Raw genomic sequence first — 27,232 nt, 5'->3', positions numbered from 1 at the left:
GCTTTGCAGAGGCCCTGCATTCAACCTGGACTACACACAAGGACCCCCCCAAGCTCCCCTTCCTGGTCGATTGCCGCGACGCAGAGAAGGCGGGAATCCCCTTGTGCCCTCCCATGGACAAGCTGATGGCCCAGTCCCTGGTCGGGAGCCTCAAGCCAGGTCATGAGCGGACCGGTCCTGGAGGCCGCCCTCCCCTCAATCTGGCCGTGGGTAAGAAGCCTCCTGGGTTTGCCATCCCCTTTGACGACAAGCAGTCTTCCAGGGTTAGGAACTCTTACAGAGCATCCGCGCTGGCAGCCAGGACGATGAACGCCACCCAGCTGCTGCTTTTCTCCACCAGGCGCCTCCTCAGCGAGATGCGGGAGGTGCCTGACGTGTTGGTGGAGGAAATGGACAAGTCGCTGCGCATGCTGATGGACCTGAATGTCCACGCAATCGAGTGGCTTGGACACGGCATGGATTACTGCATCCAGGCGGAACGTGCCAGGTGGCTGGATAAGGTAAAGTGTCCTGGCAGTTCCGGAGAGGAGACCGAGAAGGTCCTGCAAGACCTCCCCGGCCACCCTACCTCCCTCATGGGCGGTGGACTGGAGCTTCTCCGCCAGGAGGTGGCGGATAAGAAGATCACTCTGGAGCTCCTGGAGGCCACGACGGACCCCCAGGTACCCAGAAAGGAAAAGAGACAGGGACGGAGCAAGGCCCCTGGTCAGGCTGACAGGGGGCGCTCTTCCTCCAAGCAGGGGAAACAGAACAATCCCCCTAGGACCCCCTCTTCTTCCTCCGCGGGACCCCATCGCACTGCAGCGGGGGCTCAGGCCCGCTCTCAATCCCGCCACCCTCCCAGGCACGGGATACCGGCCAGCTCCCACAAAGCCCGTGGGAAGCCGCCGCGAAAGTGACACTGGACTCTGGCGGGGTCCCCCTGAAAATTCAGGGGACCCCCCCTTGCAAGCGCAGACGTTTGGACAATATGAACAATTTTTCTTATGCAAAGAAATCAATGTTTATTCCTCCTCTGTGCTCTCCTCCAGTGCCTGTATTAAAAAGTGTGTTGATAAAACAATGCCTGTTTATTTCAAACCCACCTGCTTTAGTACAGACGACCCCATTTTGCATGAATTTAGCCAGTGTAGAGAAGTCCAGGCTGGAATTTCTTTCCACTCAGAAAATATCGCTTCCTCCAGTCACGCAGACAGGTTACAAGCAGAATATTTCTCTTTGCAAAATGTTCCCAGACAAGCTAATTCCTATTCACAATGGTATGGTCTCACTAGTGTGCAATACCCCTCTGTCTCCACCGAGCGGCACTGTTATGCCGACTCTAGTTCAGGACAGGAGTTTGGTCTTAGCGTCAGGGAAGAAGCCAACACATATCACCCAGGGTCGGCCTCGTCTTCCCGCAAGGAAGCATATAAAGGCCTTAGCACAGGATATAAACGTAAATACAATTCCCCGAGCCGGGGATTATGTTACTTATGCGATGAACCCTGTCCCCCGGGCTCCACGCTATGTGCCGCCTGTATTATTAACAAGCGAGGCTTCTTGGAGGTCACGTGTTCGTCTCCCACCGGATACGGAAATAAGCGTACCGGAAACGGAAACGCTATTTCCGCCGGTGTCTCCGCGCCTTCCGGCCCGGCGTCTAGCGGATACGGATACGTGCCCGGATACGGAACCTCTCCCTCCCGGCCCAGTAGTTCCGCTCAGGCGGTACAACCCCAAGGCTTCTCCGTTGCTCAGCAACACGTTAGCACAGTGTGCAGAGCAATGGAAGCGTTGCAATCCGAATCACTGGGTGTTTCGGACGGTGACACGGGGTTACAGACTACAGTTCGCGAAAAAACCCTCCCTATCCAGCACGGTTATTTATACTCGAGCCCGCGGCTTGAAAGCGGATGCCTTGAGGGAGGAGATAAGCTCACTATTGCGCAAGGGCGCTATAGTGGAGTTATCACGCGACCAGAGCCGTTTAGGCTTCTGGAGCCGTTATTTTCTGGTTCAGAAAAAAGGAGGGGGGCTGCGTCCGATTATGGACTTACGTGCTCTGAACAAGCACTTGAAAAAGTTCAAATTCAGGATGCTGACGTCAGAGTCACTGATGAGATCAGTGAGACAGGGGGATTTCCACTGTTCAGTGGATCTGAAGGACGCTTATCAGCACGTCCTCATTTATCCCCCACACAGGAAGTTCCTGCGGTTCGCCTTCGAGGGGCGCCTGTACGAGTACACGGTCCTCCCTTTCGGTCTTTCCCTGAGCCCTCGGGTTTTCGTGAAAGTGACCGAGGCAGCCATTGCTCCACTGAGGCATCAGGGAGTCAGGCTGGCGAACTACATAGACGATTGGATGATTTCCGCCGCCTCCTGCTCAGAAGCGGCGCGCCATACCAATCTGGTGTTGTCACATCTGAAGGCCTTGGGTTTCAACGTCAATTTTGGCAAAAGCATGTTGTCACCCTCCCAGCAGATTTCCTTTATAGGAATATCTCTGGACTCGGCCACCATGTCCGCTCGCCTCTCCCCGGAGAGGGTGGACAGGTTTCTGACTTGTCTCGGCTCCTTCCGACTGACCCAGGTGGTCAGGTACAAGGAGTGCATGAAGTTGACTGGGCTGATGGCGTCAGCGGTGCAACTTCTGCGTCTGGGCAGGTTTCATATGAGACCTTTCCAGCGGTGGTCACTGGCGCTCAGGATTCCTTCCCTGCAAGGGTACAGGAAGGTGACAGTCAGCCAGGTCTGCATGGACGCTCTGGTCCCATGGAGGGACCAGGCGTTGTTGACGAGTGGGGTCTCCATGGGCGAAGTGGTGTCACGCAGGGTGATCACCACAGACGCCAGCCGCTCGGGGTGGGGCGCCACCTACGAGGGGCGCTCAGCCAGGGGCCTTTGGACCCAGGCCATGTTGGAGTACCACATCAACTATCTGGAGTTAATGGCGATCTACTTGGCGCTCAAGCATTTCGAACCATTTCTCCGGGGTTGCCATGTCCTGGTCAGGACGGACAACACGGCGGCCCTGTTTTATCTCAACAAACAGGGCGGCCTCTCCTCGCGTACGCTGGATCAGCTGGCGCGCGAGATGACCCTCTGGTGCTTGCCTCGGTTGAGGTCCATCAGAGCCTCCCATGTCCCGGGACTTCAGAACGGCGGCGCCGATCTGTTGTCCAGGGGGGAGCCTCGTTACGAGGATTGGTCTCTCCACCCTGCGGTGGTGAGGCAGATTTTCTCCAGGTTCGGTCGACCTCGAGTCGATCTCTTTGCCTCCCAGGAGAACGCGAAGTGCCCCCTTTACTTCTCAGTGAGGGGACCTTCTCCTCTGGGGACGGACGCGTTTGCTTACGAATGGCCACAAGGTCTTCTCTACGCGTTTCCACCCCTGGAACTGATCCTTCCCACTCTGGAGAGGGTCAGATGTTCCAACCAGGAGGTTCTTCTGGTGACACCATCCAGGGGAGTGTGGAGGTCTCTGATCACCCCACTGCTCTCTCGACCCCCTTGGCGGCTTCCCTTGCACAGGGATCTGCTGCGCCAGGCAGGGGACGAGATCTTCCATCCAGACCCACGGGGCCTAGACCTGTGGGTTTGGCCCGTGAGAGGGAGAACCTGCTCGCAGCAGGCTTCTCACCGACGGTTGTAGCCACTATTCAGAGTGCTAGAGCCCCCTCTACTAGGGCTGTGTATGATGGAAGGTGGAATGCCTTTTTGGACTGGTGTGAGCTACAGGAGCCACCTGTGGTGGCTCATATAGCTTCGGCCCAGAGGGTGTTAGATTTCCTGCAGGACCGCCTGGACCTTGGTCTGGCGTTCTCTACACTGAGGGGTTATTTAGCGGCTATTGATGCCTGCCACCTGGGGGTGGCAGGTAAAGGCCTTTCTAAAATCCCTGAGGTGGTCCAGTTCATGCATGGTGTTGACCATTTGAGACCTGTGACTAGAGCCTTGTTTCCTGTGTGGGATCTACAAGTGGTTCTTGAGGGCCTTTGCAAGGCACCCTTTGAACCGATTGGGAGGACCTCTTTGAAACATTTAAGTTTCAAAACAGCTCTTTTGCTTGCCTTGTCTACGGCTAAGCGTGTGAGCGACCTTCGTGCGCTCTCTGTGAGCCCTGATTGTATGAGGTTTCTCAATAATGACTCCAAGGTTCTTCTTAAACCTCATTTGAGTTTTATTCCTAAGAACCGGGTGGTCCCGAAGGAACCTGTTGTTTTGACGGCTTTCCATCCTCCTCCGTTTGCATCAGAGGAGGATAGGCGTCTTCATTGTCTTTGTCCAGTTAGGGCCCTGAAGGCCTACTGTGATAGGACGGTGGACAGCAGGTCTACTTCTCAGCTTTTCGTGGTCATGAATGCCCGTCAACGGAAAGCGGTGTCCAAGCCCACTCTGTCGAGATGGCTTGTGGATGCAATTAGGTTGGCTTACACCCGGTCTGGGTCTGAAGTGCCGGAAGCACTTAAGGCCCACAGTACTAGGGGTGTGTCTACCTCTTGGGCTTTGTCCAAAGGTGTCTCCATTGAGGAGATTTGTGCAGCGGCGAATTGGTCTTCGCCGTCCACCTTTGCGACCTACTATCACCTGGACGTTGCGCCTTCTGCTATGGCGCATACGGTTCTGGGTGCTGCTGCCTTTCCTACTATGTAGTGGGGCGGCTCTCTCCCCTTCCGGAGATAGCATGCTGCTGTCTCTAGGATACGTGGGGGGGGACCCTGAGTTTTTCCCTTATATTATTGCAATTTTATAAGGTGGACCTGTGTCTGCCCTTAGTGCATAAGGCAGGCCTCGGTCTGTCAGGGTCTTTTTCTGTCTGAACACGCCCAGGCCCTGTGGGTCTGGGTCGGATCAGTCCTGAAAGGGGTCACGTCGGTTGACGGGACCTCCTTCCGGGTGTGGTCGGTGTGCACGACAGTCTTGTCGGTTCATGGCTTCTCTGGGAGTGTATGAGTCCCATAGGGGGACCTTGTCTGGAGGTATGACAATAAACGTATAGGTTCCGGACGGAACCATGTTTATTTAATACCGGAGGACAAGGTCCCCCGAATAAAGCCCCTCGGTTCGCTAGTTGCGGGCGCAGAGGTGCGGCTTTAGAGGAAGTTATGATAGCCCGCAGGGCTTATATACACTCGGGGGCGGTGCCCTCGTTTGTGATTGACAGCCCTACCGACAAATGATATTTCTCGTACGGGAGCTTATGAGTTTTACTCTGTTGCAGCGCCAGATGGCGCTGGTTATCCCATAGGGGGACCTTGTCCTCCGGTATTAAATAAACATGGTTCCGTCCGGAACCTATACGTTTTGGGGCATTTATATCTCCGAGCTCCCATGGCCCAACACCACAGTGTGAAAATCACTTGCGCTGGGCACAGGTTTGGAGCCGGAATTCTATCCTTAGCACAGGTTGCACAAAACTCCAGATGACATAGCATCTGTACATATGTTGGAGACCTCACTGTCCATGAAAAGATTACCGACCACCGAAAATGCTCTCGCATAAGCACTTGCATAGCTTATAGGTCTGCGCCAGATCTGCAAACTTATCTGAAACACTTGTTTAAATGGGTGAATGATTAAAATTAACATTGCAAATAGGCTATGCTTGTCACTGTCATTGGAAATAAAATGTTCATGTATGCCTTTATAAAATGTTATATTTTCACAGGGATGAGTGTGTTAGATAAACATTTTGGAGTGGAGACATGTGTCCAGATGATTGTCACATTGCTAGACAATGCTGCACCGTATGTCGACGATGGAACAAATTTGGTGTATGTCCTGTCATGTCCTCAGACCAGACGTGAGATCTGAGCGGGCCGTAGGCTCAAGTCAAAGTCATGATATATTGATAAATCCAGAAAGTGATGGTGATATTGGCGTAGATCCTAGTTCAGACTAAATCATAATGGAAGTTACAAAGCACTTCATGCGTTTCTCTCCTGATCAGCGCTGAGTACGGGTCTTCTCGGATCCACTCAAGTAGTATTACACTTTAAGATAAACAATTCTGCGCCCTGGGTTTGATGTAGCCTATGTTTGATTGCATGGCTTGCCCAGAGAGCTCCCTTTCCCTATGTTAATTGTGGCTGGCCTATTTCTTCCCCTTTTATACATTTATTTATGGTAGTCTGTTGATCTTGTTTTGTGTTTTCATTAAACACTTGTCTTTGGCTTTCCCCATGTTATATTACTGACCTCCTGCCACGAGCCACTTTAGAGGATGTAACACATAAAGAAAATATATTATGCTTTGCAGGAGCATTGCATTAGTATGTCCTTGTGTGTCTTACACGAAATACTGTATTTCTCTAAAGCTTGATGCTGAGTTATGTGATGCAGTTAGCACAAACACATTTTGACCAGAGAGAAAAGATCCAAGAGATTTCCACAGTGCTGGGCCAAGCCAACCCAAAATGAATTGAAAATTGAGTTACACAAGTTCAGCTGACCCAGTAAAATAAAAAGGGTCTCATAGGTCGCTGCAAAACAAAATGTCTGGTGTCTCCATGCTATCCAATCTATCAAATCCAAATCCAATCTTCATTCTAAAATCTGCATTTTCAGAGTTACCACCTGGCAAATTGTATTCCATTCTTGCAATATAAATTTCATTCCAAAGACACTCTCATCTGCATGCCAACAAGACTGTTGCGGGCTGAATTTGGGATGCCAGCATGCATATGGCAGTTGTTCTAACTGATAAAATTGGCCCAGGTGCAGCTAATTTCACCAAGAAAGCCGCATCACGGAAAAGGTCATTTCACACTCATCTCCCATTGGAAAAGCTCCCGCGGTGCAGACTATGAACATGAGAGTACAAGCACTCTCTTTCTCACAACCTTTCTATCTGTCATCCTTCACCTGCCCACATATCGTCACTGTCGGGCAGAAACCTCGTATCTCCAAGTTTCAAATTTGTATGTTTTTTCGTAAAGTAAAGCCCTGCTTCATCATACAAGACTGTCGCACAAAACTAGTGAAAATAGCAGATCTACAAGCACACACCGCTTCGCGATGCGAGGCGTTGTGCGCTTGTAGATCGTCCATTTTCACTATTTTAAATCGTTTTTAAAATAACAAACAGGTAAGGTTCTTGGACATACAAGGTTTCCACCCGACAGTGACAGTGCTATGAATCCCTCTATCAAGGTCCGTGCTGCATGAACATCAAGGACGCTGTGTCGATTATATTCCTATTTGCATTCACATGCAGTCAGTCATTCATCACTTTAAACATCTCTCCGCGCTGCCGTGTGTTTCGCCTTTCATTCGATTCTGACAGCCTATTCGGCGATCTACCCCGTCCACAGCTTCTATATTTGCTTTCACAGCCACAGGTGTGTGATTATTACCTGCTTTATAGTACCGCGCTGCTGCTGTCCCGAGGAGTGGTGACTCACAACATTCACAGCAGAGTTCTGGCCTGCTCTCTGCTACCTGCAGAATGGATACAGAGCTGAAGACAGAGAGGGAGACACGGGGGAGAGAGAGAGAGAGAGAGAGAAAGAGAGAGCAGGGGCGTCAATTGGGTATGGCAGGGGTATGCAGTTGCCATACCCTGGGTCCAGGGGGGAAAATAAAAGTTACTTTTAAATTAGGGCTGGGATGCGATAAAAAAATGTAATATAATTAATTACAGGCTCTGTGATTAATTAATCGCAATTAATCGATAATCGATATTTGACTTGAGAAGCATTTTTTTCAAGTAAAACACATTTTGTTGTACGAGTGAATCAACGAGTGAGTTTTTAAAATCTAAATTTTGCTTCCACTGGGCCAAGCAAAGCGCTCTGATCGGCTACTTCTCCCTTTGCGTTTGTTCTCTTCTTGGTTGGTGCATCGCTATGATCGGTATGCCCGAAACTGAAGGTTCTATGGTGCAAAAACTAAGTGCGATTAAAATGAGTAATTTTTTTTAATCGTGTTAATTTTCTGTAATTAATTAATCGCAATTAATCAGTTAAAGTCCCAGCCTTAATTTAAATATAAATCCATGAATGTCTCTGTCTACTGTGCTGGTTATTATGATATAAAATTACAGTAAAATAACTACAAATGCAACATTTCACAACATGTTCACTTTAACAAGGTAGTATAATTATATTCTCCACACTTGTATTCTCCCCATCTTGATAAAATGGAATATTCCCAGGTTCCGCAGGTCAGCTGCACAGGTGCAATGCATTATTGTTAATTGTGGCACGTTTACTAACATGCCAAGTTGAGCTGCACTTGAACAACCATTCCAGGCTGCCATATCCAGTCCAAGAAACCGTAGAAACTAGGGGAAAAAAATAAAATGTACTTCTTAAAATAAATGTATCATGCCTTTTGCTAAGGTATGGCAACATGACTGGTGTCTCGCACGTGCGTGCGAGTCACCAGTCATGTTGCCATACCTTAGCTTTTTCTGAACTGACGCCGCTGAGAGAGAGAGAGAGAGAGAGCGAGAGAGAGCACGATTCAATGTACATTCTGCTACTCTTGTGAATTGCTGCACAGCAATGCTGCAATACCATTGCTGTGAAGTGCTTGCCTGCTTCTGGCAGGCAGTACAACTTGAGTGGAATACACGGTATAGGGTCCCTGATGAAGGCCGTGATTCCAGAAAATGTTGTTTATCGGTATTGAGACACAGTTCCTCAGTTCTAGCTCAGCCGCCATTCAAACGGCGCCCCTTGCATGATTTTTGCAGAGATCTTTCCGCAGTGACGAATACATCTAAGGCCGGGGTCTTCAACGTTTTCAGGCCAAGGACCCCTTAGTTGAGAGAGAGATGAAGCAGGGACCCCCACAACCTTATCATAGATTCCATATAGTTTCAGTGTTTGACAGCACAATCATCAATGTATTTTGGATTCATGTAAATTTGTGTTTTCAGATATTTAACCACTTGAGCCGTCAATACTTAATAAACTTGACCTTTCACTCTGTACTTAGTCTGCTCTTTTTCCCCTCTACACCAAAGCTCTTTGCCGAAAATAGCCGATCTACAAGCTCACAACGCCTCGCAGTGCGAGGCGTTGTGAGCTTGTAGATCGTCTATTTTTGGCTAAAGTTATCAGAATATGGACACTAGGGTTCAAGCGGTTAATATAAAAAAGGAGGAAAAACTTTCTATCACTCAAAGATTTGTAGGACCCCCTGTAGTAACTCTGAGGACCCCCTAGGGGTCCCGGGCCCCCTGTTGAAGACCCCTGATCTAAGGAGATGAAAGGGAAGAGGTTTCACATGCAGCCTAAAATTTAGGCTGTGCTCGAGAGGTCTCTCAATGTGTTTTTCCATCTCTCACCTATGATAATAGCCTGATGGGTGCACTTCTGTCATTGTGTTATTTGTGTACGTGTGTTTGCATGTGTGTGTGTGTGTGTGTGTGTGTGTGTGTGGGTGAGTGCGTGCGTGCGTGTGTATGTGTGTGTGTGCGCACATGCACTTGTGCAGTCTTTTATGGGGTACATGTATGTTTAGGTAACCTTTTTATTGATTGTGTGTGTGGGTGTACAAACGGATACACACACACGCCGGATGCACATTCCCAGAGTGCCTCATAAAAAATGTTAGATGTGAAAGAGCCTCTATTCACTACCCATCAGGGTCCAACATCACAAACAAAAGCAGGGATGACATGATGTGTGTGTGTGTGTGTGTGTGTGTGTGTGTGTGTGTGTGTGTGTGTGTGTGTGTGTGTGTGTGTGTGTGTGTGTGTGTGAGAGAGAGAGAGAGAGAGAGAGAGAGAGAGAGAGAGAGAGTGAGTGAGAGAGGGGGATAAGAGCATAGAACATGCAAGTGTAGAAAGCATTCAATTAAGACATGAATTGCAAGGTTCATTAAGCTTGAGCTGGCCAATGAAAATGGCCATCCATCAAGGGAGAATGCAGTGCCAGGGCCTGAAAGCACGCATGCACACATGTACTATGTAAGCAGACTACGCAAGTATGTAAGTACACGCACAAATACAAGAAGCATTTTCACTTCGGCATTCTAGGCATTTGCACTTAACAAGTAATTTTTAGTAAAGGATTATTGCCAAATATTTGATAATAATCAAAATATGTTCTAGTCCCCAGGGGATGGGTAATGGCTCCACTCAGCAACTGGCTGCACATACAGATCAGTATACAGGGAGAGCTGTTAAGGCAGACCGGGGACCCCCAGGGGTCCTTGAAGGAGTTCCAGGGGGTCCCCAGCTAAATGACAGTTAGGAACCAAATGGACCATTTTGGGTATGTAACTCAGAGAGTGTACAAATGGAACAAGTTGGTTCCATTTGTACACGCTCAGAGTTAAATTAACATTGATTTTACGGTATAAATTGGGGTCCTAGAGGTAGAAATGCCATTAAATGGGGGTCCGTAATGCATGTCAAACTGCATGGGGGTCCTTGAAATCTAAATGGTTGCGGCATCCTTTCTCCACCCTACCCTTGCTGCCATGTCTTCCGGATGTCTGGACTGCAGGGGAGGTTCTGGCTCTGTCCAACACTGGCACACACAGCCTGGTTGCCTGTATGGTTCAGCATTCAGTTACTGGGTTGCCTGAGAACTAAGGATCCTATCTGTGTAATGGTAAACCTGACGAAGAACCTTACATGCCAGAGAACCCAGCATTAGTGTGTGTGTGTGCGTGTGCGTGTGCGTGTGCGTGTGTGTGTGTGTGTGTGTGTGTGTGTGTTGTGTGTGCGTGCGTGCGTGCGTGCGTGCGTGCGTGCGTGCGTGCGTGCGTGCGTGCGTGCGTAGCAGACGACTATCATTTCTGTCAAACCCACTAGCAGTGGGCTACTCCATCTGTAGGCCTCGCATCAACTCCTTGTCCCTGGTTACCTCCAACGCCCCAAGGGCACGGCGTTCTTACATCTGATATAGACTGCAGTGCGGTGATGAGCACTCTGCCCTTTTCAACCTTTTTTACACATTCACAGAATCTTGCTACGGGCGCTATCTGCACCACACAGAGTGTGTCATAGTAGAGAACGCAGCCGAGTATTACCTCACAGAGGACATGAAATGTGGAGCGCCGTTTTGCACTGCTGCTGAATCAAAGTTTGTGTGTGTTTAACCACTTAAACCCTGTATAATTCATGGACCTGGGTCCCCCAGGGGTCTGGACTTGGCCATCTCCTCTTTTCCCCACTAAGACATACACGGTTGCTCCATAAAATCCAGACATCATCTGATTCAATTTAAAGTAATCCACAGGCTACATTACTCCTGCACTAAGTTACACTCATTCTATCCCTCTGTTTCCCCTTTATGCTCCAAATGTAACTCAGCAGAGGGCTCTCTGGGACATATTTTTGGGGAAAACTAACACAATTCTGGAGTGACATTTTAAAGTTTTTTTAAGGTGTATTTGACTGTGTTATCGTCCCAGACCCCTGTTGCGCTGTTCTGAGTGGATTCCAAGACTTAGCATTTCTACCTCCTTATCAACGTAAGGCTATACAATATGGCATGGTTATTGCAAAAAGGAATATTCTGACCCTCTGGAAAGGAGTGGAGGTGCCCTCTTTTAACCCATTTTGTGCCCCTGAAATTAACGGATTAAAATGTCCACGATGCCACCCTCAGGCTGCATTCACGACCGTTGTCTTATTTTGAAGGCCAGAAGTCCATAGCTTAAACACTTCCGGTTTGACGTCATCGCGCCATTCACAGGAAGCGGTCATCGTCCACATGTGTTGTGTAATGGCGGAACGGAGCTTTTCAACATGTGTTATATAAGCGAGCATCTACTGCCATCCTCGCTTTGAAAGTGTTGTTTTGAGATAATGGACATTAAAGATGAGATTCCCCGTCTGCCTCAATGTTATGGGATTACTATTTTGTGCTCGTGGATCCGTGATGATGATAAATCAGCGAGGGAGATCGTCTCGGGACCTTCCGCGCATGTACCCGGTAGGATAACCGCCGTTACAGTAATATATTACTTTTCGCGAGACATCTCGCGATTGGCACTGCGAACATCAAAGGGAATTTCGCGAGACATCTCGGGAATGGCACTAAATCGGTTAAAACATGGCTGGCAGAAATGACCAATTTATTGCAAATGGACAAAATAAGATATGATGTTTCTCTTAAGACGACAGTGTTTGACAGAATGTGCAGCAACCATTTCTCTCTGACCTTTCTATAGCGACCTGAGGTTTGTACAGGAGTATTAAGACCTTTTTATTTTCTATTTTGTATCTTGATCTATTGTACTGATTATAATATTTGTTCCCTTATTTTATTTTTCCTTCTTTTGAAGTGTATTATGATTGATGTATTAATTTTGTATGTATTCTTCCTTTGTTCTTTTTAAATTTCACAGGGAGGGGGGGAGGGTATACCGTATATGTGTGTGATTGTATTGTACTGTACTGTATGTCTTGTCTTTTAAACTTGAAAATATATAAATAACATTGTGACTGTTAAAACAGTCAATGTACAAACATGTTGTAATGGCTTGATCTTGTAGACATGCTATTTTTTGCTAAATGGTTCATCTAATTTCGTCGAATGTTCAACTATTATGACATGCCCAGCATAGGGATGCTATTTATTCATGTGGTTTAAAAGGACCCTATAGCAGGGGGTATCTCTGCCTGAAGAGCAGAAGTCTAATATCTTGCTTGTCCAAAGGCCAAAGACCATGCCTAACATGTTTAAACACACCTCAAATGTTTGTGTTGTATATGTTGACTTCTTAGAGACCTCAGCCTCACACAGTCAATCACTGTGTGTGTGTGTGTGTGTGTGTGTGTGTGTGTGTGTGTGTGTGTGCGTGTGCGTGTGCGTGTGCGTGTGCGTGCACGCACGCACGCACGCACGCACGCGTGCACAGTCTGTAATTGCTCGGCATGTGGGAAGTAAGCACACGTTCTTGACTGCTTTTAACAACCAAAGTAAAAGTGCTGCTCTGTTGGGAGTGCTTAAATGCTATTAGTTAAACCTATTTGGAGAGGCTTAAGTACAGTAAGGGCTGATGTGGCTTTTAACAGATAAATGGCCTCTCTGATTGGCTACCCTGCTTAATTTTGAGACTGGAGGAACTATTTCCTGCATGGAGGCAAAACAACAAGAACTTGAAGTCATGCTACACAGATGCTGTATACCGGCATGTATTAATTTGGTCATTTAGCACAAGTGATGAGATGATATTGAGGCAATTCTTTTTGTAATTTGGAGCAGTGAGATGAGTGCGAATCAGAGAGGCATGAGGATGACAGAGAGTGAAGCCTGATTTACGGTATATCGTCACTGTCGGGCAGAAACCTCGTATCTCCAAGTTTCAAATGTGTACGTTTTTCGCAAAGTAAAGCTCTGCTTCATCATTCAAGGCCGTCGCACAAAAGTAGTGAAAACAGCAGATCTACAAGCACACAATTCTTTTTAAAATGATACAAAACTAACGGTTTTGGAGATACAAGGTTTCCACCCGACAACGATGATATACTTTGTTGTATGACAGTGCCGTGAGACAAAAATAGACGATTTACAAGCTCACAACAAGTCACGACAAAGAGGGAGACAGGAAGGCAAGAGGGAGAGGGTACCGATCCTATCCGTTGATTGCAGCATTGTTGTGTTGTTGTTTTCATATCCCTTACAGTAATGATATTGATTGAAGGACGTGCTCACGCCTCACATACAAATGAGTCCAGATAACCTAGTTAATTAACATTTCTGTCCATCTGTTCCATTTCAGTAAACAATTTATACTAACATGAACTATTATTACCTATTGATGAATAGACTAGTTTGTATTTAACCCGGACTAAATTGAAATAAACAAATGGCTTACCAATGTTCTGCATCACTAGCGTGATATTTACATTTTAATTGGCTGGGAGACCTAATCAACAAAGGCCACAATTTAACCAATAAACATGACTGGAACACAGGCAAGGCAATTAGTATTCTTTAAATGTCATGTCCTAGTATCCGGCTGCTTCTGCATAATACATACTGTGTAATCAGAAATCAGTCAATCCACAGACCCACATGGGGGGACTGTGTGTAGTCTGCTACAGCCTCCAGAATTGTTTCAATGTTCTACAACCTGAGGTAAACCTGACAATCCGAAATATCGTTGCTTAATTTAGTTCATGATAATTGAAAATAAGCCACAAATGATCAGAGACATTCAAGACATTCGATAAAACACAATAAGTATAAGTCCAGGACCATTGTCCATTGTGTTCCTCTCACTAACAACAAACGAACGAATATGCAGACCTGTTGCTCCAATCCACACCAAACTTGGCACCAACACTGGTCAGTGGTGTGGCCCCCAGGCTCCTCTCCCTAACTATATCATTTAATTGCTTTATGCTACTTTGATTGCCTTACTGTCTTTATTTCGCATGGAACTGTTTAAAGATGGGGTGTCATGATTCCCCACCCACTACATCAGGTATTATGATTATACATGGAGGAAGATTTCTTTCAAAAAAGTGTACAGAAAGTTTTAAAATTATGCTTTTATGTGGCCACACCCACCTGCTCATTAAGTTTGCCTGGTTGTCAGGTGGGTGGTGACCCAGCTGAAGTTAGCCACACCCACAGCTGTTGTTGAATAGTAAAAAGGGGAGGGGATGATGATATTGTATCAGTGTATTTCACTTGGGCCTTTTGACTCAGAGGCTTAATTCTTGACCATCTGGCCAGTGATGTATCGGACCAGTTACCCATATATGGAGACTCCTCGTACCCATATATGGAGATATGCTGTGAGTGCCCAAACATGCTTACTCAGTTATTTGTTATGTGAAAGTCCTATGACGTCTATGACATCTGACAAAATACCCTTTTATGCCCATACATGGAGATCCCTGTCTGTAGAACCAGCCACACAGTCACAGATATGGGCTGTCCTGGCCATCTGTCTTGGCCATATATGGATTATGTTAGTGTGCATGGTATGTGGCCAATGTGGCCTCCATATATGGGCATTCCCATATGAAGTCCTGTTAGATATTGGCTTAATGTTGATGACATCAAGGAACTCCATATATGGGCATGAAAGGGATTCTGTTAGTGTGACATCACAGTGAAGCCAGAGTGTGATGTCAGAGCGGCAAACCCATTCTGTTAAGAGAGGTTCCCCTGACATCACAGTGACATCAGAGCGACAAACCCATAGAACCACAGTGTCAGGCGTGACAGAGATACACACATACTTTACATATGGACAAGCTGTGACCGTTCACATACTAATCTAGTCGCAATTATACAGTATATGCAAACAGAATGGTGAACACGCACACACGTACGCACGCACGCACGCGCGCACACACGCACGCACTCTCTCTCTCTCACACACACACACACACACACACACACACACACACACACACACACACACACACACACACACACACACACACACACACACACACACACACACACACACACACACACACACACACAGTGACTGCCAAGGAATCTGTGGCTAATCTGTTCACTCTACTCAAACAGAGCACGAGGCCCAAATGGCATTTTAATGGCCTTTCTCTCTTATTAGCACTGCAGTGTCTTTGGTCACGTACGAAGACAAGGAAGCCTTTTCTTCCCCTTTGTCATTTCCCCTGTTGAGATCAAGGCTCGCTGTCAAGGCTCGCTGTCAACCCACTGGCAGGCCGATAGTGTATAGACACACCTGTTAAAATGTCCTGAAAAGACATTTTCCCCCCAGCATTCAAGGGACAAATAAATCAGGCGGTGTCTTTGACTTAGAAGTGCTTTTGATTGTCCATGCTATTATTATTATTATTGCTTGCTTGAGCCACAAAGCGATAGGGAAGTTATTGTGATGAGACTGCTGTGTTACTCTGTCTACATTGACTCAGTATAATCTTTCACTATCAAATCATAACACAAAGTCATAAAACGTAATTATTGATTAAACCCAGTATCTGACGTAGAGGTGCAATTTGGTGGTCAAAGATAAAGGCCAAGGTCGGTGATCAACTATACATACCAGTAAGACTCCCTAATCGGGAGATAAGCGACCGTAGGTGGCTTATCTCCACAAATAGGGCAAAAATCTGTTTTTCCAAAATCTTCCTGATCCATGTTGATGACATGAGTGTAGACATGCTGTGTAGTGATATTCGTGATTTTAGGGCAAAAACTGTAGGAGCAGTGTCCAAAAATGTGTTTTAAAAATGGGCCTGAAGGTGGCGCTAGAATAGGGCCATGTGAGAAATGAGGGGTGGGGTCTCCGCGTTGCCTTGGCGGACGAATAGGTACCGGCCCCGGCTCTCCCGGACGCTCCTAGCCCGAGTTACGGCATTTTATGTGCGCTGCAGTGGCAGGGGGTCCTCCACTGGGGGCGCCACCACTTTAGCATCCGTTCTGGAGCACCAGGAGTCGGTGGTCCCTGGGAATTCCCGTGAGCAGCCCCGTTGGGGTGGTCATTTGGTCATTTTTGCACATTTGGTCATTTTTTACATCTGGGGGTTCCCCCAGGGACCTGGGGGTCCCTGGGGCTCCGGGGGTCCTTGGAGGTTGTAGTTTGGCAGGCAAGGAGTGTGTGTGTGTGTGTGTGTGTAAAATCTGGCATGGATCGGGTCAACGGGTGCGGAGATATAAGCAGGGAAAAAGTGTGACGTGTGACGTGTGAGCACATTTGGTCATTTTTTACATCTGGGGGTCCCCCAGGGACCTGGGGGTCCCTGGGGCTCCGGGGGTCCTTGGAGGTTGTAGTTTGGCAGTCAAGGAGTGTGTGTGCAAAATTTGGCATGGATGGGGGCAGCGGTTGTGGAGATATGAGCAGGGCAAAAGTGTGACGGACTCACTGACGCACAGACAGCCCGTGGAGGTTTTGGTAGTAAATGCGACCTACGGTCGCAATCAAATCTGAAAATGGACTTCAAAACTCTCTACCCAGGAAACATTTATTCACAAATACATTTTAGATTGAATTATGAAACATAATGTATCACAAATACGAGTGTCCAAAATAGATACTTACCACCAAGCTTGTTAATGCACTCCCAGATTCTATAGCCTTCATATTCATATTGCAATTAACCAGTAAGACTCCCTAATCGGGAGATAAGCGACCGTAGGTCACTTATCTCCACAAATAGGGCAAAAATGTGTTTTGCCAAAATCTTCCTGATCCATGTTGATGACATGAGTGTAGACATACTGTGTAGTGATTTTCGTGATTTTCTGGCAAAATCTGTAGGAGCAGTGTCCAAAAATGTGTTTTTAAAAATCGGCCTGGAGGTGGCGCTATATGGGAGAGATTCATGTTGATGGGATGAGTGTAGACATACTGTGTACCGATTTGCGTGATTTTAGGGCAAAAATTGTAGGAGCAGTGTCCAAAAATGTGTTTTGCAAGAATCGGCCTCATGGTGGCGCTAGAAGAGGGCCATGTGAGGGGTGGGGTCTCCGCGCCGCCAAGGCGGACGAATAGGTACCGGCCCCGGCTCTCCCGGTCGCTCCTAGCCGGAGTTACGGCATTTTATGTGAGCTGCAGACCACTTTTGCATCCGTTCTGGAGCACCAGGAGTCGGTGGTCCCCGGGAATTCCCCGTGAGCAGCCCCGTTGGGGTGGTCATTTGGTCATTTTTGCACATTTGGTCATTTTTTACATCTGGGGGTCCCTGTAGCTCCGGGGGTCCTTGGAGGTTGTAGTTTGGCAGGTAAGGAGTGTGTGTGCAAAATGTGGCATGGATGGGGGCAACGGTTGTGGAGATATGAGCAGGGCAAAAGTGTGACATGTGACGTGACTCACGGACGGACATTATTTTACACCTGGGGGTCCCTGGAGCTCCGGGGGTCCTTGGAGGTTGTAGTTTGGCAGGTAAGGAGTGTGTGTGCAAAATTTGGCATGGATGGGGGCAACGGTTGTGGAGATATGAGCAGGGCAAAAGTGTGACGTGTGACGTGTGACTCACTCACTCACTCACTGACTGACTGACTGACACACACACACACACACGTTGTACACACTCCCCTAATCGGGAGATAAGCGACACATACACAAACTTGGTGGAGGAAACCATGCAAGGCAACAACCTGCTCTCCGGGAGCAACTAGGGGTTTAGAGTCTTGCTCAAGAACTCTTTGACGCTGACTCTGAGGGAGCCCGGGATCGAACTGGGAACCCTTCGGGAACCACTCTGTGTTCTAATGACGGTATCTCTACATATTTAGTTGGACGCTGAGTGTGTCCAACTAAATATGAAGCGGAGGTTCCCAACAGATACGTACCACCACGGAGCGAGGAATTCCTAGTTTATAGATTGTACAAATCAGTGGTAAAAAGTAACTAAGTACATTTACTCAAGTACTCTACTGTATTGGTTCCGAGAAAAAAAAGAAAAAGTTATGGTGCTGCCCTTAAGCTCGGATTGACGTCAATTTGTATAGTTGTATGATGCATCACCTTTCCTTCCGAAGAAAGGTTCAGAGTGTCAGAAGGAATATGAACCGCACTTTAGTACTTGTACACTGTGAACTGATTTGAATTGGCTAAAAAGGCTCAAACAAGTCTTGATTTATTTTTATTTCATTTTTCAGTTTCAGCTGGAGGTGAATTCCCCATTCTAGACTGCAGGCTGCTTAGAGGGCAGGCCAAATGCTATTTTAATGAGATAGGGTGATTTGGGATTCTAGGGTTTTCCCGTTCTGTTGGTGTGTTGGTGTTTTTTTGACCCTCTAATGCTGTTCGCAGGTCATTTTGACAAGGGGGATATTTTGATTCAAAAATTATACTAATATACATTTTAACAAATCATCATCATACATTGACTTTGTCTCAACTCCAAACAATTCATATGATATGTATGGTAAAATAAACAGTGATCTGGCAAGCATCTGGCAAGAGAAAGCGCTGTTCAGTGTGTCCTGCAGCAGACAGGAAGACACAGACTGCTTGCAGTGCAAGAAGCTCATCTGTGCCTCACATGCAGTCCGTGCTTGTGAAGCATGTACTTCCTACAAGTGTACATTCAGCTCTTATTTTACATGAATGTCAGCTATCAGTAAAACTGATTCAGTTTTTAATGTGATATAGCAAAGCATAAATGCAAACATTTACCATTATATATCATACAAATTGGAATTGAGACAAAGTAATGTATGATGATGATTTGTTAATTGTTGTTTTTGAGACCAAATATCCCACGGGTCAAAATAACCCGTGAACAGAACCAACGTGAAGTGAATCCAAACAGAACTTAAGGGTTTATTGAATTATGCAAAGTCAAGAATTACAATACGGGGTATGGCTATAGCTTAAGACTGAGTGGTGGGTGGGCGTATATGATGAATGACGCACCCAATAAGCTGTCCTTAATTGGACCCAGTGAACCTGTGACATCGATTTACTTCACCTCTAAGCTATGACCTTTCTCATAAGGGGTCATGTGAGATGATTTAGAATTGAAGAAAGAGTGATGCAGAGTGAAGACAGTTGTACTCATGTACTCAATATTAATTCTACCATGTCATGTAACTGTCCAGTAGATTGGATTTGCTATAGCATACCGGTATACTCGGTATATACAATTAGTTACCATTATACCTCTACTGTCACCTGTTTCGAGGTTGCAAAAGTCAGATCAAAAAAAAAAAAGAGAAAAAAAGAGAAGAAAAAAAAAATATATATACATAAAATGGATTCAGTTTAGTTATGCTAAAATGTACTCACTTGTTGAGGTAAGTATGATAATGTTTTGATGACTTTGGACAAAAAAAGTAAACATAATACCACAACGGTAACCACTAAAGATCAAGCAATTATGTCAATTTGGTCTGTGTCCATTATATACACTACAACATACCCAGATAGCAAAATATGGTTGAATCAACGTAGCAAAATAGTTGGCCAGAACGGTTGAATCAATATTCAACACCAACGTTGAAACTATGCTGAAATCACAAAGGCCATTTTATATTGATTCAACATTGGTGTTTAAGCACTATTTCAGCATTGATTCAACCATGATTCAACCATCATCTAAATGGTATTCTGCAAGCTGATTTTTAGTTGATTTTACGTTGAATCAACGTTATGAATCAATATTGATTCAACCATCATCTAAATGGTAATCTGCATGCACATTTTAGTTGATTTAATGTAGAATCAACATTAGGAATCAACATTGATTCAACCATCATCTAAATGGTAATCTGCATGCACATTTTAGTTGATTTTATATTTAATCAATGTTAAGGAATCAACATCTGTTCAACCATCATCTAAATGAGAATTTACATGCACATTTTACATTAAATATAAATGTTCTCTAAAATACTGTAACAACAATATTCTATGGTTAGTCCATTAGAAAATAGTTATGCTTTTCACAAGTTTCTGCTGATGTCTTAGGACTTAAATGGATTACTAGCTAGTTAAAAATGACTTCTATTAACATAATTCCCCAAATGCATATAAAAAAAAGCTTAAGACAGAAAACATGTTTAATATTCAAATTTATTCCAAAGGCACCCCAGAATAAAAAAAATCCTTTACAGTTCCTTACATTCAAGTCAATATATATACAACTTTCCCCAAGATACATAATGTCATGGCCACACGTGTTACTGGGCGGGCGTAACCAAATGTATTTTAGCAAACCGTTATGGAATAATAATGGCAGATTTTACACTTGGTTGGTCAGAGTAACGTGTTGTGAGCTTGTAGATCTGCCATTTTCAGAGTGCAACACCAGAGCACAACGAAGCATATCCTCCACTAATTCCCTCCCTAACATTTTAGTCTAGCTTTTATTTGTTGACGAAATTGTCAATATATTTAGTCATCATAGAATGAATAGTTTATTCACTTTGAAGTGAAAAAAGGTAGACAAACTTTTTGACAGTTTGTCGACAAAATCAACACCAATTCTGGGGGAACAAAATAGCCGATCAACAAGTTCACATCATGCCGCATTGTGAGATACTTGAAGTCACTCACTGTTTTACCCAAACAGTATCAAAATGGCATTGCACCACAGCAAAACCTAATACAAATGTAACTCTTAGACTGCAGGAACATCAGTCCATAAAGCTGTAAACATTTTACTCTGAACATCAGTCCATAAAGCTGTGAACATTTTACTCTGAACATCAGTCCATAAAGCTGTGAACATTAAAGAACAATATTGTCCATGAGGACACACAGGGGTACCCTTAAGTTTGAGCTGGGTTGGTTTGAGTTGCGTCTGCGGCACTTTGACTCCTTGGGAAGGCCTCCTCGACGGTTATGAGCAAACCGCAGCCACTTCTTAACAGTGTCTCCGAAGACTGTGGGGGTCAGTGTGCAGTCACACTGCCGAGCAGCAGCTGAAAGACAAGATTACAAAAATAAGGAAGGTGTGAGGAGGAGAGTGAGAGAGGAGACGTGCAATACATCATAGGAGTTGGATTCAAACTGTACTATGGCTCACAAAGAGCGTAATTATGTTCTGGATCACCATCTGTCCCAAACCTGGGGTGGGGTCCCCAAATTATTTTGTGGGGTCCCCAGATGATTAGCTTGATGTCCAATGTTTTCTCACTCAGCAGTCAATAATCCAACATACAGTATAATTGCGTACAGGGACATTTACACATGTATAAAGCAAAGATTGCGTTAGACCGGAAATTGAAAATATAAGGACCGATTGAAAATGACACGGCAGTTCATTAATATCACCGCGAATCCCTCTCTTTCTCAATGTCTCTCTCTCTCTCTCTCTCTCTCTCCCCCTCATCACTCTCTCACATGCACGTCTGGTTGCACAAATACACACTGGTTAAGTTACACTTTTTCCTGTTAATAACCTGTGTAAAATAAGCTGGGAGGTAAACGGGAGACACTTTATTGTGAAGGTAAGACAGGAAAAGATAGTTGTTGCTGGGTAGGCCTAGTTGTCGGTTTGTCATGTCGCTAAACTCTGTGAGCTGCGGCTGCCTTGGTTTGGAATACGAGTGTGCAGTTTAAGTTGTACGTGAATGGACAGTCAAAATAAGTTGTATTATCAGAAATGTTTAGCCTATACATTAATTTGCGAACGGGGGCTGGGGGGAGAGAGAAGACAACAGTCCATTTCAGCGTAGAAACAAAATTCTTAGTTACATTTCCACTTTAGTTTGGGAGTAGCAACACAATCTGATAGTGGTCCTGTATCTCAGAGGTTGTCTGAACCTAAAATCTGAATTGTAGGTCATAATATATGTCAAACAGCATTCATTGAGGAGTTCTGTGTCCTCGTCTCACCAACTTTAGTGTAGTGAAAGAGTACCATCGTACCAGGGCGTGCGCTTGCTCGCTGTTGGGTCTTGTAGCTGTGAGGCGTGCAGCGGTGGGATCTGACGCTGTAGAGTCTGAAGCTGGTGGTATTGGGCATCAGGGTTACTGCCACACCCTGACATCGCAGCTGAAACACACAGTAGGATATGCACAAGGCAGTGAAGTTATTGGCATGACACTGTTGTAATCTCCTCTTTCAGGACGGCTACGCTTGGCTGAAGTACAATTTACGCATTTAGCTGATGCTCTTATTCCAGAGCGACATACAATAAGCAAGGTTATGCATGAAGATCAGGGGTGCAACATATCGAACCGAATGACCCTGTACCAAACAATACAATACCACTCCACACCTACATTCCCCTGGAACCCCCTCAAGGACCCCTAGGGGTCCGCAGAGCCCACTTAGAGAACCACTACCCTAGAGGTTGGGTACCGTATTGTTAAACGTTAAAGAAAAAATACATAGTTATAAAAATGCATTTATAAATCAAGGACATTTCTGTTTATTTTTTGTATCGAAAACATATCGAACCGTGACAACAAAATATCGAACAGAATCGAACCGTGAATGTTGTGTATCGTTGCACCCCTAAAATCAATACATACAAAACATAGCACTTCTTGTAATCTAAGAAAAAACATTGCAATCTAACTCATATGTAAGGTCAGTGAGCAGGTGCTATGGGCTATGAAGGAGTCTGAATAAGTGAGTCTTCAGACCACAGCAGAGGCTTGGGAGTGAGTCTGCTCTGCTGCTGTTAAGTACAACAGGGAGATTATTCCACAGTTGGTGGCCAGGAGGGTGAATTGCCAAGGACGAGTTTTTGTCCTGTTCCCTTTTTTTTAGTGAGGGTACTAGTCATCATACCTGTATTAACTGATCTAAGTGGCCTGGTGGGGCTCTAGGCTGTAGCAGTCCAAATCGTTAAGCTAACAGCCGCCAGCGACGGGTTTCCACCCACCCCTTTGACTGAATTATTTGGTTCCCATGGTGATGGAGTTCCGTGTCCCTGTCTCACCAACTTAGTGTAGTGAAAGAGTGTATCATACCAGTGCTTGCTCGTTGTTGGGTCTGTAGCTGTGGAGTCTGCAGCTGGTGGAATTGGGCACCAGTAGTACTGCCACACCCTGACACCCCAGCTGAAACACAGAAGGAAATGCACAAGGCAGTGAAGTTATTAGCATGACACTAACCTCCTAAGTGAGTAAATGTATGACTTCCATTCAGCTATGTCCCTAGTTTGACATATTGCTCTGACCCGGGGATAACAATAATAGTATGAAAGCTAAAAGCACCGTCCCAATTAAGGGAAATCTCTTTCGAACAGTTCGACAAAGGAGCGTCAGGAGGATTAGCGACTCACCCCACGGAGGTTAGGGTTGGGTGTCGAACAGATGACACGAAAACAGCGAAACGCTCCCCCCAATTTTCCCTTTTCTAATGTCAAAGATAATGTGATAAAACACACTATGACGCAACACTGTAATGCAAGAATATTGTTATGGCTGACTCACCAACTTGCTCGGGTGGAGAGTGCTGGTAGTTGCCAGAAACCAGATCTACAAAGGGACCATTGGAAAACAAGTTATGACTCAAAATGGTAGGAATTGAATACAGATAATGCTCTCATGATCTAAAAGCATGGTGTACAACTACACCTATTCTGACTTACCAAGTTCTGAGGGCACTGCAGAATTGTGATGTGGAGTGGATCTTGCTGCTACATCTGAAATGCATACACATTAATTTAGATAATATAGCTTCTGTTGAATGCATGGAGCCAGCTAGATATAGGTTCACTTACTGTTATTTGTATCTCTGGACAGCGACTCCGTATCAGTGGAAAGCCATTCTACATGGCTGTAGCTGCCATCAGATACATCTAAAAAGGTAAACAAGCCAGGGTCAGAATTGAAGGTATTGGAAATTGTGTTTAAACAGTTACCAAGATGTATTAACATTCATAACTGCATACCTTGCATTTCCTGCTCTAGGGTCCGCACAGAACTTTGACCCTGGCTGGAATTGGACTTTCTCGATGTTGGCGTCTCTCCTACAACACAATTTAGTTGACATATTATTCACAATGTATGTATTTTGGGCTAAAACTATATAGAATGACTGCAGCAGATGCAATACTCAGTTTGTTGGTACAATGTCAGACAGGTGTAATTTGTTTTTAACTGTAGCAGTGATCACAGTTCTAAGATTGCCTATATAAAGTAAATGCTATGCCACCCCTAGGGGTGGCATAGCTCAGGGGTAGAGAAACCGTTATTAGAGCACGAAGGGTTCCCAGTTCGAATCCGGGCTCCCCCTGAGTTAATGTCGAAGAGTCCTTGAGCAAGACTCTGAACCCCTAGTTGCTCCCAGTGAGTAGGTTGGTTCCTTGCATGGTTTCCTCCGCCACTGGTGTATGAATGTGTGCGTGAATGGGTGAATGTAATGCACAATCTATAAAGCGCCTTGGATAAAAAGCGCTATATAAATGCACCATTTACCATTTAGGGGCGGCAGTTGCTCAGGGGTAGAAAAATGTCCTTGAACACAGGTTTTCCAAGGGGTTTCTAGTTCAATCCCAGGCTCCCCCAGAGTTAGTGTTGAAGAGTCCTTGAGCAAGACTCTGAACCCCTTACTCCCGGTTAGCAGGTTGGTGCCTTGCTTGGTTTCCTCTGCCATCGGTGTGTGTGTGTGTGTGTGTGTGTGTGTGTGTGTGTGTGTGTGTGTGTGTGTGTGTGTGTGTGTGTGTGTGTGTGTGTGTGTGTGTGTGTGTGTGTGTGTTGCGCCTTGGATAAAAGAGCTATATAAATGCACCATTTACCATTTTATCTAGTCATTAGGCCTACCTGGGAAATCCACATGAGGCGGTTTGGCAAACCATTTTCTTTTTGCACCATCAGCACTTGATTGGTCATCAGAGTCGGAGTTGGCATAGTTGGACTTGGAAGTTGGCCTAAAGAATACAATTGACAGAAATGTAGTCATAATGTTTATTAGCCAGCCCAAGTCTATAGTCTTATACAGGGGACCACAATTGAAACAAGCCCTCGGGCCATTTTGTGTTAATCTTTTAGCATTACTTGGATAACTGTACTGCTGTACAAGCTGCAACAATCTAGTGAGAGCAGAGCAATGATTGGTCTAGTATGAGCCAAGCTGTCAGCGAGGCAATGTCAGCTGAGCTGTGTGGTTTGCTTAATCCATGTGGTAGCATAAACTGAGCTGTGATTGCGTGGTGGTCAACATAACAGATGTACTAACCCAAGACCAGTGATTCTCAAACTTAAATCTTCTTTCAGTCGATCTTCTTTCTTCAAATCTGGTATGTGATCCTGGGGAAAAAAAGAAAGAAATGTCCAAATGAATGCCAATGCAAATAAATGGTTTAAAATAAAGTAGATGAAGTGTAGAACAGTGGTTCCCAAACTTTTCCCGAAAGAGAAATTTGATATTTGCTCAGGACCCAAACAAGTGAAAACAGCAGATCTACAAGCTCACAACACAATGCTTTGCGCTGCATTGTGTACTTGTAGATCAGCTATTTTCACTACTTTGACAAATTTGTTTTCTAAAATATGGAATTTCTTAGATTGCTTTCATTCATTTGTTCATGAATATACTTAAAATGTTTTGAGATTATAATTTAAATCAAAATGTAGTTAAAAATTAAGGGACCCATAAAAATGTATCCACGGCCCACAAATGGGTCACGGCCCACTGTTTGGGAAACAGCAGTGTAGAGGGTACAATATTCGAAAACTGTTAAGAGTCAATCCAGTTGTACTTTAATAATTTGACAAACTCATTTCCCACTAAAGAATAATTATATTGTGCTAAAAAACATACTAGGTGATTTACAACTTACAAGCTGAAAAAGCTGCCCTAGAAGATCAAAGCTTGAAAATCTACACTTTTCCCTATTCAAATTCTACAAGTTGTGGCCATGTGTACCAAGAGAAGGGGGGAAAAGGAAACAGCAACATCTTAGATGTTGGATTAAAACAATATGAGGGAAAACTGCATTGCAACTTCCTAAAATGTCAGTGTATTAACTAAACAATAACAATGCATACTGATACCAGCTGGACTACAATAGTACTTATCTAGTCTCTGTAAACACGTCCAAACTTCACCATCATACTTCAGAATAGAAAGCCAAGAGAGACCATTATTTCCCTATCCTTAATAATTACACTATTCTGACTTTAGCGGATCAAACAATGTGAAATTACCCCATTCACCCGTGTTTTTTTCACGCTGTCACCAAGACAGGCTTCATGCTTTGGTAGGCGTCACCAACGACATCAATATGATCGCATTTGATTGGCTGACTTGGAGACGCCACTCAGTTACAATGAACACGATTGGTCTGTTCGAGCTCCTTTCTTGGCGCGAGGTCGGCGCCGGTTAGGAAGACTCCAAACACATCGAAATATGAAATAAAAATAATGTATTTTTATAGGTCTGAGAACACTAGAACAGACCCAGAACAGTTACGGTTCCGCGTGTACAGTACACTGACAAAAGGACCGCAACGTCTGTCGCATCTACACGTATATTTAGCGTAATGAGTTGCCGTTCATATTACAATAAACGTATACCAACATTGTACATCAAGCATAAGGACAAAACACAGCTTCGTTGCTTCATTGAAAACAGTTAAGATACAAGTAATATGCCAAACTTACTGTGCAAAAACAATCCGGTCGGAGGAATGGAGACTGCAGCCACTGTTGTTGTTGTTTGAAGCAGCAGCGCGCCCAGAGTGGGGCAGGAGGAGGGGACGTTGTTTGGGACATACCACTCACTTAGGGAATGGGGCATTTTGGACTGTTCCACTCCTTATAATGATCCTCTGTCGGTAACTTATATATTTGTGATTACAAATTATGCATAAACCGTCAGAAGAAGAATTAAAGCAAAATCACAACCCATTGTCCTCAAGGTATGGTGATTTAAAATGCAACACCCCCGCCTATAAATGGTCTCACCCAGTCTTCCAAGAGA

General features: G+C 45.2%; 1 protein-coding gene across 1 annotated transcript; it reads right to left on the bottom strand.

Annotated features, from left to right (window-relative positions):
* Positions 1–7,390: 7,390 nt before the first annotated feature.
* Positions 7,391–27,024, bottom strand: LOC308293083 (uncharacterized protein; the record flags this gene model as incomplete). Its single annotated transcript, XM_080735513.1, has 12 exons — positions 7,391–7,422; positions 10,806–10,923; positions 21,118–21,272; positions 22,214–22,348; positions 23,275–23,364; positions 23,740–23,784; positions 23,898–23,951; positions 24,030–24,107; positions 24,201–24,278; positions 25,072–25,178; positions 25,487–25,557; positions 26,914–27,024. The coding sequence occupies 12 exons, from the start codon at positions 27,022–27,024 to the stop codon at positions 7,391–7,393; spliced, it is 1,074 nt and encodes a 357-aa protein (XP_080591639.1).
* Between the last annotated feature and the right edge of the window lie 208 nt (positions 27,025–27,232).

This window comes from Nannobrachium achirus (assembly GCF_963921795.1).
Source record: "Nannobrachium achirus genome assembly, chromosome: 10".
Classification (NCBI taxonomy): domain Eukaryota; kingdom Metazoa; phylum Chordata; class Actinopteri; order Myctophiformes; family Myctophidae; genus Nannobrachium; species Nannobrachium achirus.
Note: the sequence above shows the minus strand (reverse complement) of the source record. Positions and strands in the feature narration are given on the sequence as shown.